Source organism: Gambusia affinis, linkage group LG19 (assembly GCF_019740435.1).
Source record: "Gambusia affinis linkage group LG19, SWU_Gaff_1.0, whole genome shotgun sequence".
Taxonomy (NCBI): Eukaryota; Metazoa; Chordata; class Actinopteri; order Cyprinodontiformes; family Poeciliidae; genus Gambusia; species Gambusia affinis.
In genome coordinates, this window is record NC_057886.1 from 21,913,387 (window position 1) to 21,927,542 (window position 14,156).

The following is a 14,156-nucleotide window of genomic DNA, read 5'->3' on the forward strand; positions in this document are numbered from 1 at the left end:
GCTGTTCATCGTGTGCTGGTTTTATCTGACATGATGAACCGTCCCCAGCAGCATTACTCATCTCTGACTAATCTCATGATTTGTCAGATTCGGACTAATCTTGCTTTCAGTTTTGTTTTCTGCAGCGCCCCCTGGTGGTTTGGCCTTTTAACTGCTTCTGAGCGCGCTCAGTAAAAAACACAAGAAGCAGATTAAACAAAAACAGGATTTATTTGTGTCAGAAAGAAGAAACAGCAGCAGAGTTTAAAGCTGCAACACATAAAACAGGGAGGGAACAGAGGGGATTGTGGGTAATAAGTGATCTGTTAACACACATCTACTTCCTGTTTGAACAAGAAGTCAGCAGAGAGGCTCATGGGAAGCTGTCGTCGTCATCTTCAGCCATTTCTTTGGCGAACTCCAGATCCTGCTGCTCCCGTTCCCGACGTTCCTGAACGCACCACAGACAGAAACAGAGACAAGTTAACGATTATAATTTAAATAAATCGTTTATATAAAGACTTTAACTGTTGATGTTTCAATATTTTATTTTATTCATGTTCTAAAGATAAATTAAAACAACTAGATCTGGTTTTAGTTTCTCTGATCACGGTGCTGCATTACATTAAAAACACGCTGAATATTCTGACTTTTAATGTTCAAGTCCATAAATACTTGACTAATTGGTGTTGGTTTAACAAATAAAACTTTCTGCTTTTACATCCTCAAAGTGTAACTAAACCACAAATAAACGTTATTTTTGCCTTTTAACTGTCTAAACAGGATATTTAGGGTTTTATCTTTATGTTTTTGTTCACATTTTTTGACATTTTTGTGCATTTTATTTTTAATTCTTTAATTCAGTTTTAATAAACAGTCTCAGTGCTGCCCCCGTTAGGTGGAATGTTGCCTAAACAGTTGAATTATTGGGGCAACTTTTTGTTACAAAACCGCATTTTGGTATTAAATATTGTGAAAACGATAAAAGGAAGAATAAAAACTATTTCTTCTTTTTTAGGTAACTGAATCAATGTGACTCCATTGTCTCACAAACACATAAAAACATTTGTAATAAGCTTATTTAGGGCAACAATTACAAAAAGAAATGTGATTTTTATCACTAAAATGCACACAGTAACTGCATTTAATAATATTTTCAAAATTATTTATTTTTATTGATACACCTTTATTGAAAAAATAGTAAAAAATAAGTTTTATGTGGTTTTAAAAACCAATTGTGTCAGCAATAAATTAGCCTCATAATACAATAAAATCCCATCCCTAATGTAAAACTCTAAAACGTCAGTTTTACCTACTGCCTTTAAATATGACAACAGTAGTAGAAAATGTCTGAAACTGGGAGTGAAGCTGCGTTACCTCTGCTGACTCCAGGTCCTTGTTGTACGCTTTAGGAGGAAACCTCATGGCCTGCAGGGGGAGACAGAGAGTCAGATCCTGGAGCTGCAGCTGATCAGTTTCCTCAGATTAGCTTCAGCCAGGAGGAACCTCTGGATTACCTTCACAGACATGTTGTGGATGTCGAGGCAGAAGGAAATCCTCTGGTGGAACGCCAGCTGAGGCTCTCTGGTCCCGTAGATGTCCATCATCTCCTTTGATTGGACGAAGCCCTTCTCATGGTTGATGCTCGCCTCGATCACGCCGTCACGGATCGCCTACGCGAAACAGTCAAATTAAACCAGCCTCGCCTTTAGGGGACGGTTATGTCCTCCAGGTATATTTTATAGCAATACCAGGTAATTATGTCACCTTCAGTTGTTTTAAAAATGATTTTGTAATTTAATGCCTCTGTCTCTTTAAGAAGCACCTGCTCTTTCTGAAACTCCGCCTTCATGAAGTTATGACAACATGGCTCCTCAATTAACCCTTTAACAACGTTTTTACTGAGAAGAAACTCCTATAATCAGCTCAGCAGGTGTTTGCTAATTGCTGCTGACTAGTCTGAAGGAGCTGACTGGGGGAGTTGAGGGGAAGCTGAGTGATTGCCATGGAGATGGAACATGAAATAATCAAAGCAACACTAATGAGGGAATGACTTTACAACATGATGTAGAAAGCTACAAAAGGTTAATTTTACAGAATACCGCCCCTTTAAGAGTCATTTATATCCTGGTTACCTTGGCAACGATGAACTCTGCGTCCTCTGGACTGTCGAGCTGCAGCTTCTGAGCGATGTCAGCGAGAGAGATCCGAGAATACGACAGGCTGATCATCCGAACGCCTGAACACACACACACACACACACACACACACACACACACACACACACACACGGAGTAAAACTCAAGCACTTTTCAAGGTATGCTTTCAAACTTTTCCATCACACTTTGGAGATGGGAGCTCTGATTGGCTGGGAGCAGCAGAGGCCTGTGATTGGCTCACCAGTCTTGATGACGTTGTGTCGCAGTCGGATGATGAGTGTGTACGTCCCGTCCGCCTGGAACTTCTCTCCAAACTGCTCCAACACCTGGTTGAACTTGGCCAGGTTCCCGGCCCTCACCGCTGAGGGGACACACACACACACACACACACACACAAATTATCATCCCAAGTTTAATATTTTAATTTTTACAACCATAATTTTACAAAATTTGTCATCTTCCATCCATTTTAGCTGGAGTTTGCATCGACTTTTTCTTTCTGCTGCTTATATTTTTACGTTTTCCAATTTTGCACTGACCTGCTTAAACTTTTCTACATGTTATGATAATTTATATTCCCGACAATAATTCATAAATTCCCCACTGAGAGATTCCAGCTGAACAATTCAGAACAGATTAATTCATCTTACGAAATGTTTTTAACGCATCTGACATTCAGATTTAATGCTTCCCCACCCTGATGTAACGTCTCGTTTCAGATCCGGACCCTGGAGTGGAGCCGCGGTTCTGATCAGGAACTGAAACCAGAAGTCCAGTTCCCAGGTTCAGACGTAACATTACATCGTTCTGTGAAACGCTGATTCATTCATTAACAACAGGGCAGTCAGAACCTGGTGCTGGTTCTGATGGGGAACTGAAAGCAGTGTGTGTGTGTGTGTGTGTGTGTGTGTGTGTGTGTGTGTGTGTGAACACTGACCCTGGGTCAGCAGGAAGTACGGCATCAGGGAGCGTTTAAGCGACGGCTGCCTGAACTGCAGTCTGTCAGGAATTTCTCCCAGCAGCAGCTCCACCACGATCAGCAGCTTGTGGACCTGAAACAGAGACCGGCCCGTCAGAACCGGACCCCAACAGAACCAGAAACAGAGACCGGCCCGTCAGAACCGGACCTCAACAGAACCAGAAACAGAGACCGGCCCGTCAGAACCGGACCCCAACAGAACCAGAAACAGAGACCGGCCCGTCAGAACCGGACCCCAACAGAACCAGAAACAGAGACCGGCCCGTCAGAACCGGACCCCAACAGAACCAGAAACAGGGCCCAAACGTTTACATAGCAAACCTCAAACACTTTTCAATCGTTTTCAGTTTTCAAATGTTTCCAACGCCACAGTCAGGAGATAAAAACAAATTAAATAAAATCTGACGGTTTCTATTCTCTATTAAATTATATTATTTATTATCGTTATTAAGAATATCTTTGGATTTGTATTCCACATTCTGGCTAAACTAAAATATAAGAAAATTTTATATTTTGAAACGTCTCTCTCCCTTCAACAAAACATTAATAAAAAAAACTATAAAAATTTAAAATTTCAATGTCCAATATATGAAATATAAGCTAATCTTTATTTTAATTACACAGATCAATAAGTAATTTAGCAATTTGGAATAAAAAATATTAATTACATTGAAACAATTTAAACTAATCATGTTAAGATAAATTACTTTCCTATTTAAATTATATGCTTAAACACAAAAATACAAAGAAAGTTACAAAATATATTTTAAAAATGTTCTAGTAAAGTTTTCTGACATTTAGCAAATAGAAATAATGATTTATTGAATACAAAAAAATGGTTAAATTCTGCAGATTTTTCATTCAGCCACCAGAGATTACTTTATACAATATTAGAAATAACATTTAAAAATTGTTGACAATTATTTAAAAAAATTGGTTAATCATGATTAATTATCGTTTTGGAATTCAAACTAACCTAAGAAAAGTTTAGTCTGATTTAACTTCAGACAATGAGAAAAAAATATGCCTCTCTTTCTATTTGGTTTATGAAAATATCTGTAAATGTTTTTGAAATTTAGGTTTTTTTTTTAAATCAAACTTTAGTTTGAACTTTATTACCAAACGGTGCAGTTTGAATATCAAACACTCTCCACACCTTGAAAACACCTGATCAAAATTCAGACTTTTTTAAGCAAAACAAACACTGAGCATCTAACATGACTCAACAGCTCCCCCTGCTGGTCAGACAGGGGAACACAGCTTTACTTCTCTGATTAGGGAATTTAAATGAAGTTTTTAATCGAAAAAACTGCTTCAGTGTGTGTTGGTGTGTGTGTGTGTGTGTTGGTGTGTGTGTGTGTTGGTGAGCGTGTGTGAGTGTGTGTGTGTTCGTACGGTCTGCTTGAAGCCCACTGCAGTGTGTTGTGGAGCTTTCCTCAGAGCGTTGGTCAGAGTCCTGCGGGCCTCTGTGTATTCCAGCTGGATGGCTTTGATCCGACCTGCAGGGGTCACATGACACACAGGTGAGCCCTCCGCAGCTCCCCCCCTGTCCTCACCACCCTGCATGTGTGTGTCCCACCTGTGTAGTAGAGGTAGCGCGCCCACTCGTTGTTGTTGGCGAGCTCGGGGAACACGGACTTGGACACGAGCTTCTCGGCCTGGTCGTACAGGTTGAAGTGCAGGTAGTTCCTCAGCAGCAGGTTGAGCAGCACCGCCTGGCCGTCGGCGTCGTGCCGCAGCGTCGCCGTGCGCAACCGGGTGTGCAGAAAGCTGGGATTACAGAGGGACAGTCACATGTAAAACGTTCTAATTATTAAATTTATGTGAAAGACGATAAAAGTCACTGGAAAACAAGATCTGACTTTTTTCCTCAAAATTCTAACTTTAATTGCTGAATTCCGACTTTTCTCATAATTATGAATTTATAATGTCAGAACTGACTTTTTTCAAAGAATTTTGACTTTTTCTCTCAAATAAAATTTCAGAATTATGATTTTAATCTCAGTCTTAATCTCAGAATTCAAACTTTTTTCTCAATTTTCACTTATTTTTTCTGACTTTTCATCAGAATTTGAATCCCAGAATTTTGACTTTTTTATTTTAATTTCTGACTTTAATCAGAAAAACATGTCAGAACACTGACATGTTTTAAAGAATTTTAATCTCAGATTTCTGACATTTTTTAAAGAATTTTAATCTCAGGTCATTTTTATCTGTTAAGGTTGTAAAGCATAACAACCTTAACAGGACAGAAGAGTAAATGTAAAAGTTTAAACCCAGAGGAAACATTTCTTCATCTCTAGTTCTGGTTGTGTAATTTAGACGTTGAAAACTGTTTAAAGAGTTTATTATTACTGCTGGTGTTTACATGTCATTTAGATTTAAAACAGTTTATTTACACTAACTCCTGATTCAAACTGATATGAAGAAACTTTTATGTCCCAAACCTGGCAGTCTGGACTGAACTGTGTGTGTGTGTGTGTGTGTGTGTAGGTGTTTGTGTGTGTGTGTGTGTACCTGCGGATGGTGTCAAGCTGGTTCAGGAACTCGTACACTCGGGCGTGATAGTAGTAACATTTGGCTACGACCAGATCCAGAGCTCTGCGGTTCTTGGAGCTCACCTTCTGCATCAGTTCATCAGAAACCTTCTGGGCCTGAAACCAGAACAGCAGCAGTCAAGGTCACAGGGGTCACAGAGGTCACAGAGGGTCAGAGACACCATCAGGTTCTGCATAGGCTGGGTGACAGCTTAAAAAACCCCCCAAAAAAATCTGATTTTTTTCCATAGCAGATCCGATTTTTAATTTTTGTTTTCTTTCTTTTCTAAAATAAAAATTACAAACAGAAAATATTTTCAAAAAGTCGCTTTTAATTAAAATCAACCCTTCTGTGAGCTGGATGACAGAGTACTGGGCCGTAACGAGAATTTTTGTGAAATTACAAAAATGTTGTCATGTTATTATCAGAATAAATACGCAATTTTACCAGAATAATCTCTTAAAATTACAAGACAAAAATCATTTTAAGAAGAAAAAACACTTGAATAATTAATTTTTTGTTTTTCTGTGTTTGAGTTCTCATAAAATTACTACTTTATTCTGGAAATGTTAAGAATTTATTCTCTAATTATTCTGACTTTATTCTTGTAAAATCATGACTTTGTTTTTGTTCCAATAAAAAAAAATTCTAAAAACAATTAGATTAATCAATAAAATCAATTTATTGTCCAACTCTAATAGAAACAAGCATAATTTTCAGACATTTCTTTTTAAAATCTGACGCAGCACTGAGCCCAGAATCAATAATGTATTCATGATTTAGAGGTCCGGTCCAGTAGCAGTGTGTGTTCCTCACCTCGGTGTACCTCTTGCTGTTGGTCAGGTGGACGACCAGCAGCAGCTGCAGGTACGCCTCCACCTCCGGCAGCAGAGGAGTCGACGCTGCTTTCCCCGTCCGCGGGCGGAACTGGATGTCTCCGTCGCCCGTCTCCATGGGCTGAGACACAGACAGAGGACGGCTCGGTGAAAACACCGGCTGAGCAGGAATCCAGACGTAAACGGATCAGAGCAGCTCACCTCCTCCAGGAAGCCCAGCAGGAAGTCTCTGGTGGAGGTGTTGCTGGTGAAGAACCCGGTGAGCGCTTTCTGGAGGACCACGGTATTGAGGCGGCGGCTGGTGGACGGCAGCGCGCGCAGGGCCCTCAGGACGAAGCGCGGCTCCTTCCCCGATACGGCCTTCTCAATCTGCTTCACATGCTCCTTGATGTCTGAGGAAGAGGAGAGGATGAAGATAGGGGAGGAGCTCAGATCACCGACAGCTTCACAAACATCTAATTCTGAACACGAGTTCAGTAAACGCAGATTTCTAGAGCCAAACAAGTCGCCTCTAGAAATGTCATGTCTTAATGAGTCATTAAGACATGAAATAAAAAAGAAAAAAAGATAAAAAGTGTAAAATAGAGTTTCAACATTGAAAAATAATTACATATTTTGGCATTGATGCTCAACCAAAACCAAAAAGATTTAAAATCCACAAGCAGGAACATCGTGGATTTCACCTAAAAGTTGCATTTTAATCCCTGATCACTGAATCCTTCAGGATCTGAAGACAAACGAACCACATAAATAGACTTAAACTGGTCCCAGCAGAACCGTAAACGGTTCTACAGGAGATTTGATACCTTGATAAACAATGATTCAGCAGCAGAAGCAACATTAGGATTCTAAATTGTCCTGAACCAAAACACTGAAATGTTTCTATTCTGCTGTCTCACCGTTTACTAGTTGTATTCCAAAATCATTTGGGTCAGACCATGAACTAGATCCGTTAAACGTAAAATAAACAATATAAAAACAGTCTTTTGGAGGTTTTTACGTCCCCTTCTGCTGTTTTACGGCATCTGGCATCTAGTTGGTTTTATGCTAACAGCCTAAGCTAACAAGTCCAGTAAAGTGTCAAGAACCACGGTGACTTCAGTACCGGACAGGTTCCCCCGGTTCTACCCAAACATCAGACCCAGGATTACCCTCCAGTGTGAGGCTGTCCTGCTCCTTGGGCAGCTTAACCGCGTTAGTAGTCTCCTCCTCCGGCATCTCCACGTCCTGCGGCTCCGCGGCCGCCATTGCGGACTTCGCTTCCTTCGGGTCTTTGGGTTCCTTGTTAGACTTGTCCCGGTCCCGACCGCCCGCCTTGTCTCTCCGCTTGGCCGCTGTCTCCTTCATACTGTGTTTGGGCCGAACTGTGCGGTTCCGAGGGCTTCGATGTTGGGAGCAGCTGAAGCTGATCCTCACAATGACTGGACAGTATTCACTATGCAGACCAGAGCAGTTGATGGTGGAGAGAAAACAGCAGGCAGAGGCAGTCGATCCCAGATGACTCGATACTGCTTCTAATCAGTCACAAGCAACAGAGCCGGTGAAAATAAATAAAGTTGATGCTTTTACTTTGGATAAATAATATACTTTTTGATTAATAAACTAATTTGCACTTGTATTTGTTTTTATTCACAAGTGCAGATGGATTAAACCGAGGGATCCTTTCAAATCATTTGAACATAGACTTCAGTTCAGGTCGGTAACAGACATCTGACTCAAAAACACAAAGAACTCAACTTGCACTAAATTTACAGGATTTATTTGATATTTTTAGCACATAAAATAGGTGAACAGATGCAGACAGAGTCAGGAGGCAGTGAACCCTGGGCTGGGAGGCAGTTACCATGGAAACAGCACATTTACAGTTCACAGGTGGAGCTCTGAGAGGATGATGTGTGCAAGGAAAAACTTTCAAAGTTTTAGGTTTGTTTTCATCGTCATTAACATCCTTGGAAAAGTCCATCTGGTTCTGTGGGAGTTCTTTAAAAACATCCAATAAAAAGAACTTCTAGGGATTAGCTACTGGTAAGTCTTTGACATTTGACCCGTAGTTTTATGGTTCTGAAAGGTTCTGCAGGAGTCATGGCTTGATTGTACTTTGCTACATTCCCACAGCGGGTCTTGATGCTCATTTTAAATTTTTTCTTTTTTCCTGAAATCCTTTTTTTTTTTTTTTTTTTTGCGTGGTCGTTCACGCTACTAATTAAATGAGATCACAATCAAACTTCTGTGTGAACGGAAAACTTTGGGAAGTGGAACGTATCTGATGTCTGATAATTTATTCTGTGAAAAGCTCAGAATTAAACCGTTCAGACAGTCATGAAAAATTCAGATCTAACTTGCATTTGCCTGCTGTGTGAACGTAGCTTTTGGATCAGAAACAATAATTTTGACTCAGGTTTCAAGCTGCAGTATGTAACTTTTAAAAATCTTTCTTTACATATTTGTTGAAACTGTCTTTAAGTTGTGACTGTTTATGAGAGTTAATCTGTGAAAAAATCAGAGCTCTTCTCTTCTCACTAGAAACAACCAATCAGAGTCAGGAGGCGGGTCTTAGTGATGTCAATCACCTCTCAACTCTTCCCCTTTGCTCTCTGCTAGCATGATTACTAAAGCTAGTTATCTGTCTCTTAACAAACAGTCAAGACATGGTGACAGTTTTAACAAATATTCGTTATAAAAGTTACAAACTGCAGCATTAGCGGCCTTTGAGGTGGCTTGCTGAGCGTTCTTGGGGTCATCTGGGGTCATCGGGGTCTGAACGGGTCCCGGCTCTCCAGGAACTTCAGGTACTCCATGTGTCGTCGGGCTACCACCTTGTTATGACGGATGTAGTGGATCAGGTAGGAAAGCAGCATGATGAACCAGAGGAGCATAGTGGTCAACGTCAGGAAGTCGGTGGTTCTCCTCACGGACTGGCACAGATCCCAGTCCTGCACCAGTAAGACCAGTGGAAGCCCAGTAGCTCCTGAAACACACACGGTTACAACAAAAAGGAGGTTCTGAGGTTTTGACCATGAGGAACCATGCGGACTCAACGTACCGAGGTTCGGAAGGTCCGAAGTCTGACAGATGACTTTCTCCAGAGAGGACTTGTCCATGTCCAGTTGAGGTAGGGACACCTGGACAGAGACAGGAAGTCATCAACCTGTCCCGCACCGCAGAAACAATAAATCTTACCAAGTATTTTTGGTAAATATCTCAGCACACTTGAAATAAGACAAAAATAACTTACAAGTAACTATTCAGCAAATATATATAAGAACTTATTTTAAGTCAATAATTCCTTACTTTTTATTTTTTTAAAGTATTTATTCCATTGGCAGATTATTTCACTTTTAACAAGCTATTTTACTCATGTTAAGAGTGAATCAATCTGCCAATAGAACAAGGTTTTTAAAAAAAATCAATATTAAGGAATTATTGACTTAAAATAAACTCATATTTCTTGCTGAAAAGTTACTTGCGTTTAGTTTTATTTCAAGTGAACTGGAGCAGAAATACTTGGTAACCAGTTCCACCAGTATACTTGGAGGACCAGAAATACTTGGTAAGGTTTTGTGTTTTTGCAGTGTGTCTGGTACCAACACCGCCCTGAGGCCCACCTGCATGCTGCAGTCACAGTGCCACGGGTTCTGGCTCAGGTTGGCTTGGACCTGCAGTCCACCCAGAACTGCCGGGTCCAACGTGGTGAGGCGGTTGGAGGAGAGGTCCAGGAACCGGAGAGACGACGCCAGGCCAGAGAAACACCCGGCTTCAAGAGAGGAGAGCTGCAACAGGAAACAGGAAGTGGGTGTCTCTGGATTTTACTGCTTTACTGGGGAGCAGGATGCACAGGGGCTGCACAGTGGTGCAGTTGAGCTGTTGCCTTGCAGCAAGAAGATCCTGGGTTTGATTCCCGGCCCAGGATCTTTCTGCTTGCAGTTTGCATGTGTGGGTTCTCACCGGGTTCTCCGGCTTCCTCCCACAGTCCAAAAACATGACTGTCAGGTTAACTGCTCTCTCTAAATTCTCCCTAGGTGTGAGTGTGTGTGTGTGTGAGTGTGTGTGTGTGTCTCTGTGTTGCCCTGCGACAGACTGGCAACCTGTCCAGGTGACCCCGCCTCTCGTCCAAAACGTTAGCTGGAGATGGACACCAGTAGATACCAACAGCCTCCTGACCAAGAGTGTCAGAAAATGGATGGAGGATGCACAGGTGGACGCTAGGGGGTGCTGGAGCACCTGTCATTTCCTCCCTCTGGACAAAACAATGCCTTTTGTTTCCTTTTTTTTCATTTGTTTTTATTTACTGGGTAGTGCAGGGATGCCCAAAGTTTGGCCCAGGGGCCATTTGTGGCCCTTGGAATAATGTTGGTTGGCCCCTGACTGAAGTAACTGTTTTAGGATTAGATTATTATGGCAAGTTTATATGTTTTTGAACAGAAAATGCCAGGTACATATGTATTACTATCGTTTTTCTTTATTTTTTTATTCTTTATTTTTATTTCACATTATTGGATGAGACAACTGGGGGTTGGATTTAATAAGTTTTGTCTTATTCTTACTCCTTTTCAAACATAGAAATGTTATATTTGTTTTAATGCTTAATATTTATCATGATATAGATTGTTTTGCTTTTAATTTTTTTGTCTGACATTGTTCTTGTTTGAAATAAATAATGATTATTTACATTTTATATAAAGTAATTCCACAAACATCAGAAACATAACTGGACACACCTATCCATTATACTTGGCTAAACAGAACAAAGTCTTTAAAAGAAAATTGTTATTTTAAACATTTTATAGACCAACGAAAGGCCAAAGAGGTTAAATAACTGTAAAAATTAAGGCTAATGTCAAATTAATGCAGGTTTCATCACAATGATATTTCACTAATTTATTGTTCTGACAAAATTGACAATAATATTAGTTTTATGTTTTTGATTGGAGAGAAAAAGTTAACTTTGGCCGGACCTGGTTGTGGGAGAGGTCGAGTTCATCCAGCAGGAACAGGTCCGAGAAGCAGAACGCCGGCAGAGAGCTGAGCCGGTTCTGATTCAGAAACAGGCGGGTTGTGTGGTTGGACAGACCGGCAGGAACCTGGAGAGACAAACAAACCTGAGCATTTATCATGTCGTTTATCATTTATTGTGAAAAATCTATCAGCATGAATTATGATTTATTGTTGTCAACACAAATTTCAGTTATTGGTGGTAAATAAATAATCCAAACTGCCAGTGTGATGTTAGATTCAAAAATATGATTAAATTAAATTGAATTGCGCAAAGCCGGATTACTTGAAATCCCACTTATTGAATCATTTATCAGTTAATACAAAAAATTTCTTATAATAAGAAATTTTTTTTATTATTGTTATGACAAATTTCTGTTATTAATAGTAAATTAAAAATCGAAACAGTTTGATGGAAATGTTATCTTTTCTATTTTCTCCACTGTTTGCTCCATGGGAGCCTTAATAAATACAGAGGTGGACAAAACATTTTACTACTTCAACATATTTTTAGTCAAGTAAAAGTAAAAAGTAGCCGCCTAAAAAATAAAGTAAAAGAGTATTTGGTTAAATAAATACAAAATCAGCCAAAAGAAATATCTTTCCAAATCAATTTCTTTTAATATAAAAAATATGTAAAATATATACTCCAGGGTAGTGAAAAATATGCCTAAAAGTACATTTTTACCAAAAAGATACTCAAGTAAATGTAGCTGTTGTTCTCAACTCTGAATAAATATCAAATGTGAAGATATGGTTACTGTGCAGTTTAGCAAAATAAATCACAGTTTTTAAGTAAGTTGCTTCCTGAAGATGCCGGTTGCAAGAACAATATTTGTGTTTGTTGCATTAGACATCATATAGTTACCTAAAAACTGTTTTATTAATTTTTATTGTTATCACAATAATACTACAAAATATCGCGATAAAAGATCAGTTTGATCAATCTGACATCTGAAAACCTCAACCAGAGAATCTACTGGTTAAACTGGGACCAGCAGACGGACCTGGGTCAGTCGGAGTCCGCTGCAGCGAACCATCAGTCCTCCGTCCGGCGCCTCCTTCTGATGGCAGGCGTTGATGGAAGACACTCGGTTCCCCCGGCGCCACAGCGCCACCCCCTGGAGGGATGATGAATGGAACAGAAGGAGAAGGAAAAGGAGAGACAGACAGCGGGACATGACGTAAAATGACGCAATTCTTTGATTTCCCCGAGCCACAGAATGTATTATCATTTATCACTGATTACATCTGCCTGTTGCGTGTGACGTCACAGCAACAAGACAGGAATTTAAACAGAGAAGAAGAGGAAGAACGACAGGACAAAGGGATAAAGGTGGAAAGAAGGAGATAAGAAAGGGATTAATGATGAGAAAATCTGCTTAATCCTCCTGCTGGGATTAAAGATCAAAGGTTTACTGCTTCAAAGAAGAAAATAAAATATTAACACAAAGTAGATGTCATTTAAAACACAATTTGCATTTTTATTGCCTGATTTTATACATAAAACCCTTTAAACTGGCTTTCTTTCATTTTATCAAGTTGTTTATTATTATGCTTATTATGAAAATTGACAGGAAAAACAGATCATGAACTATATTAAAGATAGGGCGTCATTCATTAAGCTTTTAGTTAAAACAAACACATTTGCCAATGTTTTAAAGCATTTTAAACAATAAACATTTTAAATAAGAAACGAAAATAAATATATAGTCAAACCAAAAAGAGATTGTTCATACTCACAGCCGTTACATCGGAGGACGGAGCTGAATACTGCAGCAACAGACGGAGATTTGACACATAAATAAATAAATAAATAAATAAATAAATAAATAAATAAATAAATAAATAAATAAATAAATAAATAAATAAATAAATAAATAAATACACGGAATTCTTCAAACATGATAAAAGGCACCACTTACAGTAGAAAATTATTTAAATAAAATATCAAAACTTAAATTAAATGACGGAAACTGTGGAGTTGACGTAATGTTGCCCTCTGGTGGACAGAGAGCAACATTACAGCACGAACCAGAATAACAGATGAATCAATAAATACAGAAACAATATAAGTTATGTTCGTTTTTTATTTTTATTTTGCGGAAATAAATTTTACCTTAATAAATAAAAATATTTAGCTTTGTAGATGACGTCATTGTTTATTTTTCCTTTAAAGGTTTTGGCTGAAGATCTGTGAGGAGCAGGATTTGGATTGGGTAAAGAACGTGTTTAAATCTGTAAAAGTTAACAGTAATAATAAATTTAATTTAAAATAATGCTGGTCATATTCTGCATTAGAATAAAAACCGGCTGAAAAAATAAGTTGATAAGTAAATAAACAAAATATATAAAACAAAATAATAAAATAAAATAAATAAAACTCACAACACCCTTTATGTTGTGATAAAGGAGTCTTTTATCAGGTAAAAGACTCTTAATATCCCACACAGTAGAAGTAATGTGTTGTCAAAGTTTCATTTTTACGTATTTAATACTTTTACAGGAAAAAGGAAAATAATATTGCAATTACAAAAACAAATACTTAAAAAGAAGTATTTATTTATTTACTTATTACTAAAAAATGCGGTGTAAAAGTGTAGTTTCTGTGTAGTAAATGCAGGATTTTTACAGAAAAAGAAAATAATAATTTTCACTAAAATTCAGATATAA

The 14,156-nt window shown here is 38.7% G+C and overlaps 2 protein-coding genes across 2 annotated transcripts; both read right to left on the minus strand.

Annotated features, from left to right (window-relative positions):
• Nucleotides 1–191: 191 nt before the first annotated feature.
• psmd3 (proteasome 26S subunit, non-ATPase 3) lies at nt 192–8,009 on the minus strand. The gene is made up of 12 exons (XM_044099381.1): nt 7,643–8,009; nt 6,693–6,883; nt 6,472–6,612; nt 5,635–5,771; nt 4,697–4,887; nt 4,513–4,616; nt 3,076–3,190; nt 2,380–2,499; nt 2,115–2,218; nt 1,497–1,652; nt 1,357–1,407; nt 192–430 (listed from the first exon to the last, which is right to left on the minus strand). The coding sequence occupies exons 1-12, from the start codon at nt 7,836–7,838 to the stop codon at nt 353–355; spliced, it is 1,584 nt and encodes a 527-aa protein (XP_043955316.1). The 5' UTR covers nt 7,839–8,009; the 3' UTR covers nt 192–352.
• Nucleotides 8,010–9,143: 1,134 nt separating this feature from the next.
• LOC122821449 (leucine-rich repeat-containing protein 3B-like) lies at nt 9,144–12,796 on the minus strand. Its single transcript, XM_044099382.1, has 5 exons — nt 12,491–12,796; nt 11,447–11,572; nt 10,097–10,261; nt 9,535–9,613; nt 9,144–9,459 (listed from the first exon to the last, which is right to left on the minus strand). The coding sequence occupies exons 1-5, from the start codon at nt 12,716–12,718 to the stop codon at nt 9,239–9,241; spliced, it is 819 nt and encodes a 272-aa protein (XP_043955317.1). The 5' UTR covers nt 12,719–12,796; the 3' UTR covers nt 9,144–9,238.
• Nucleotides 12,797–14,156: the final 1,360 nt, after the last annotated feature.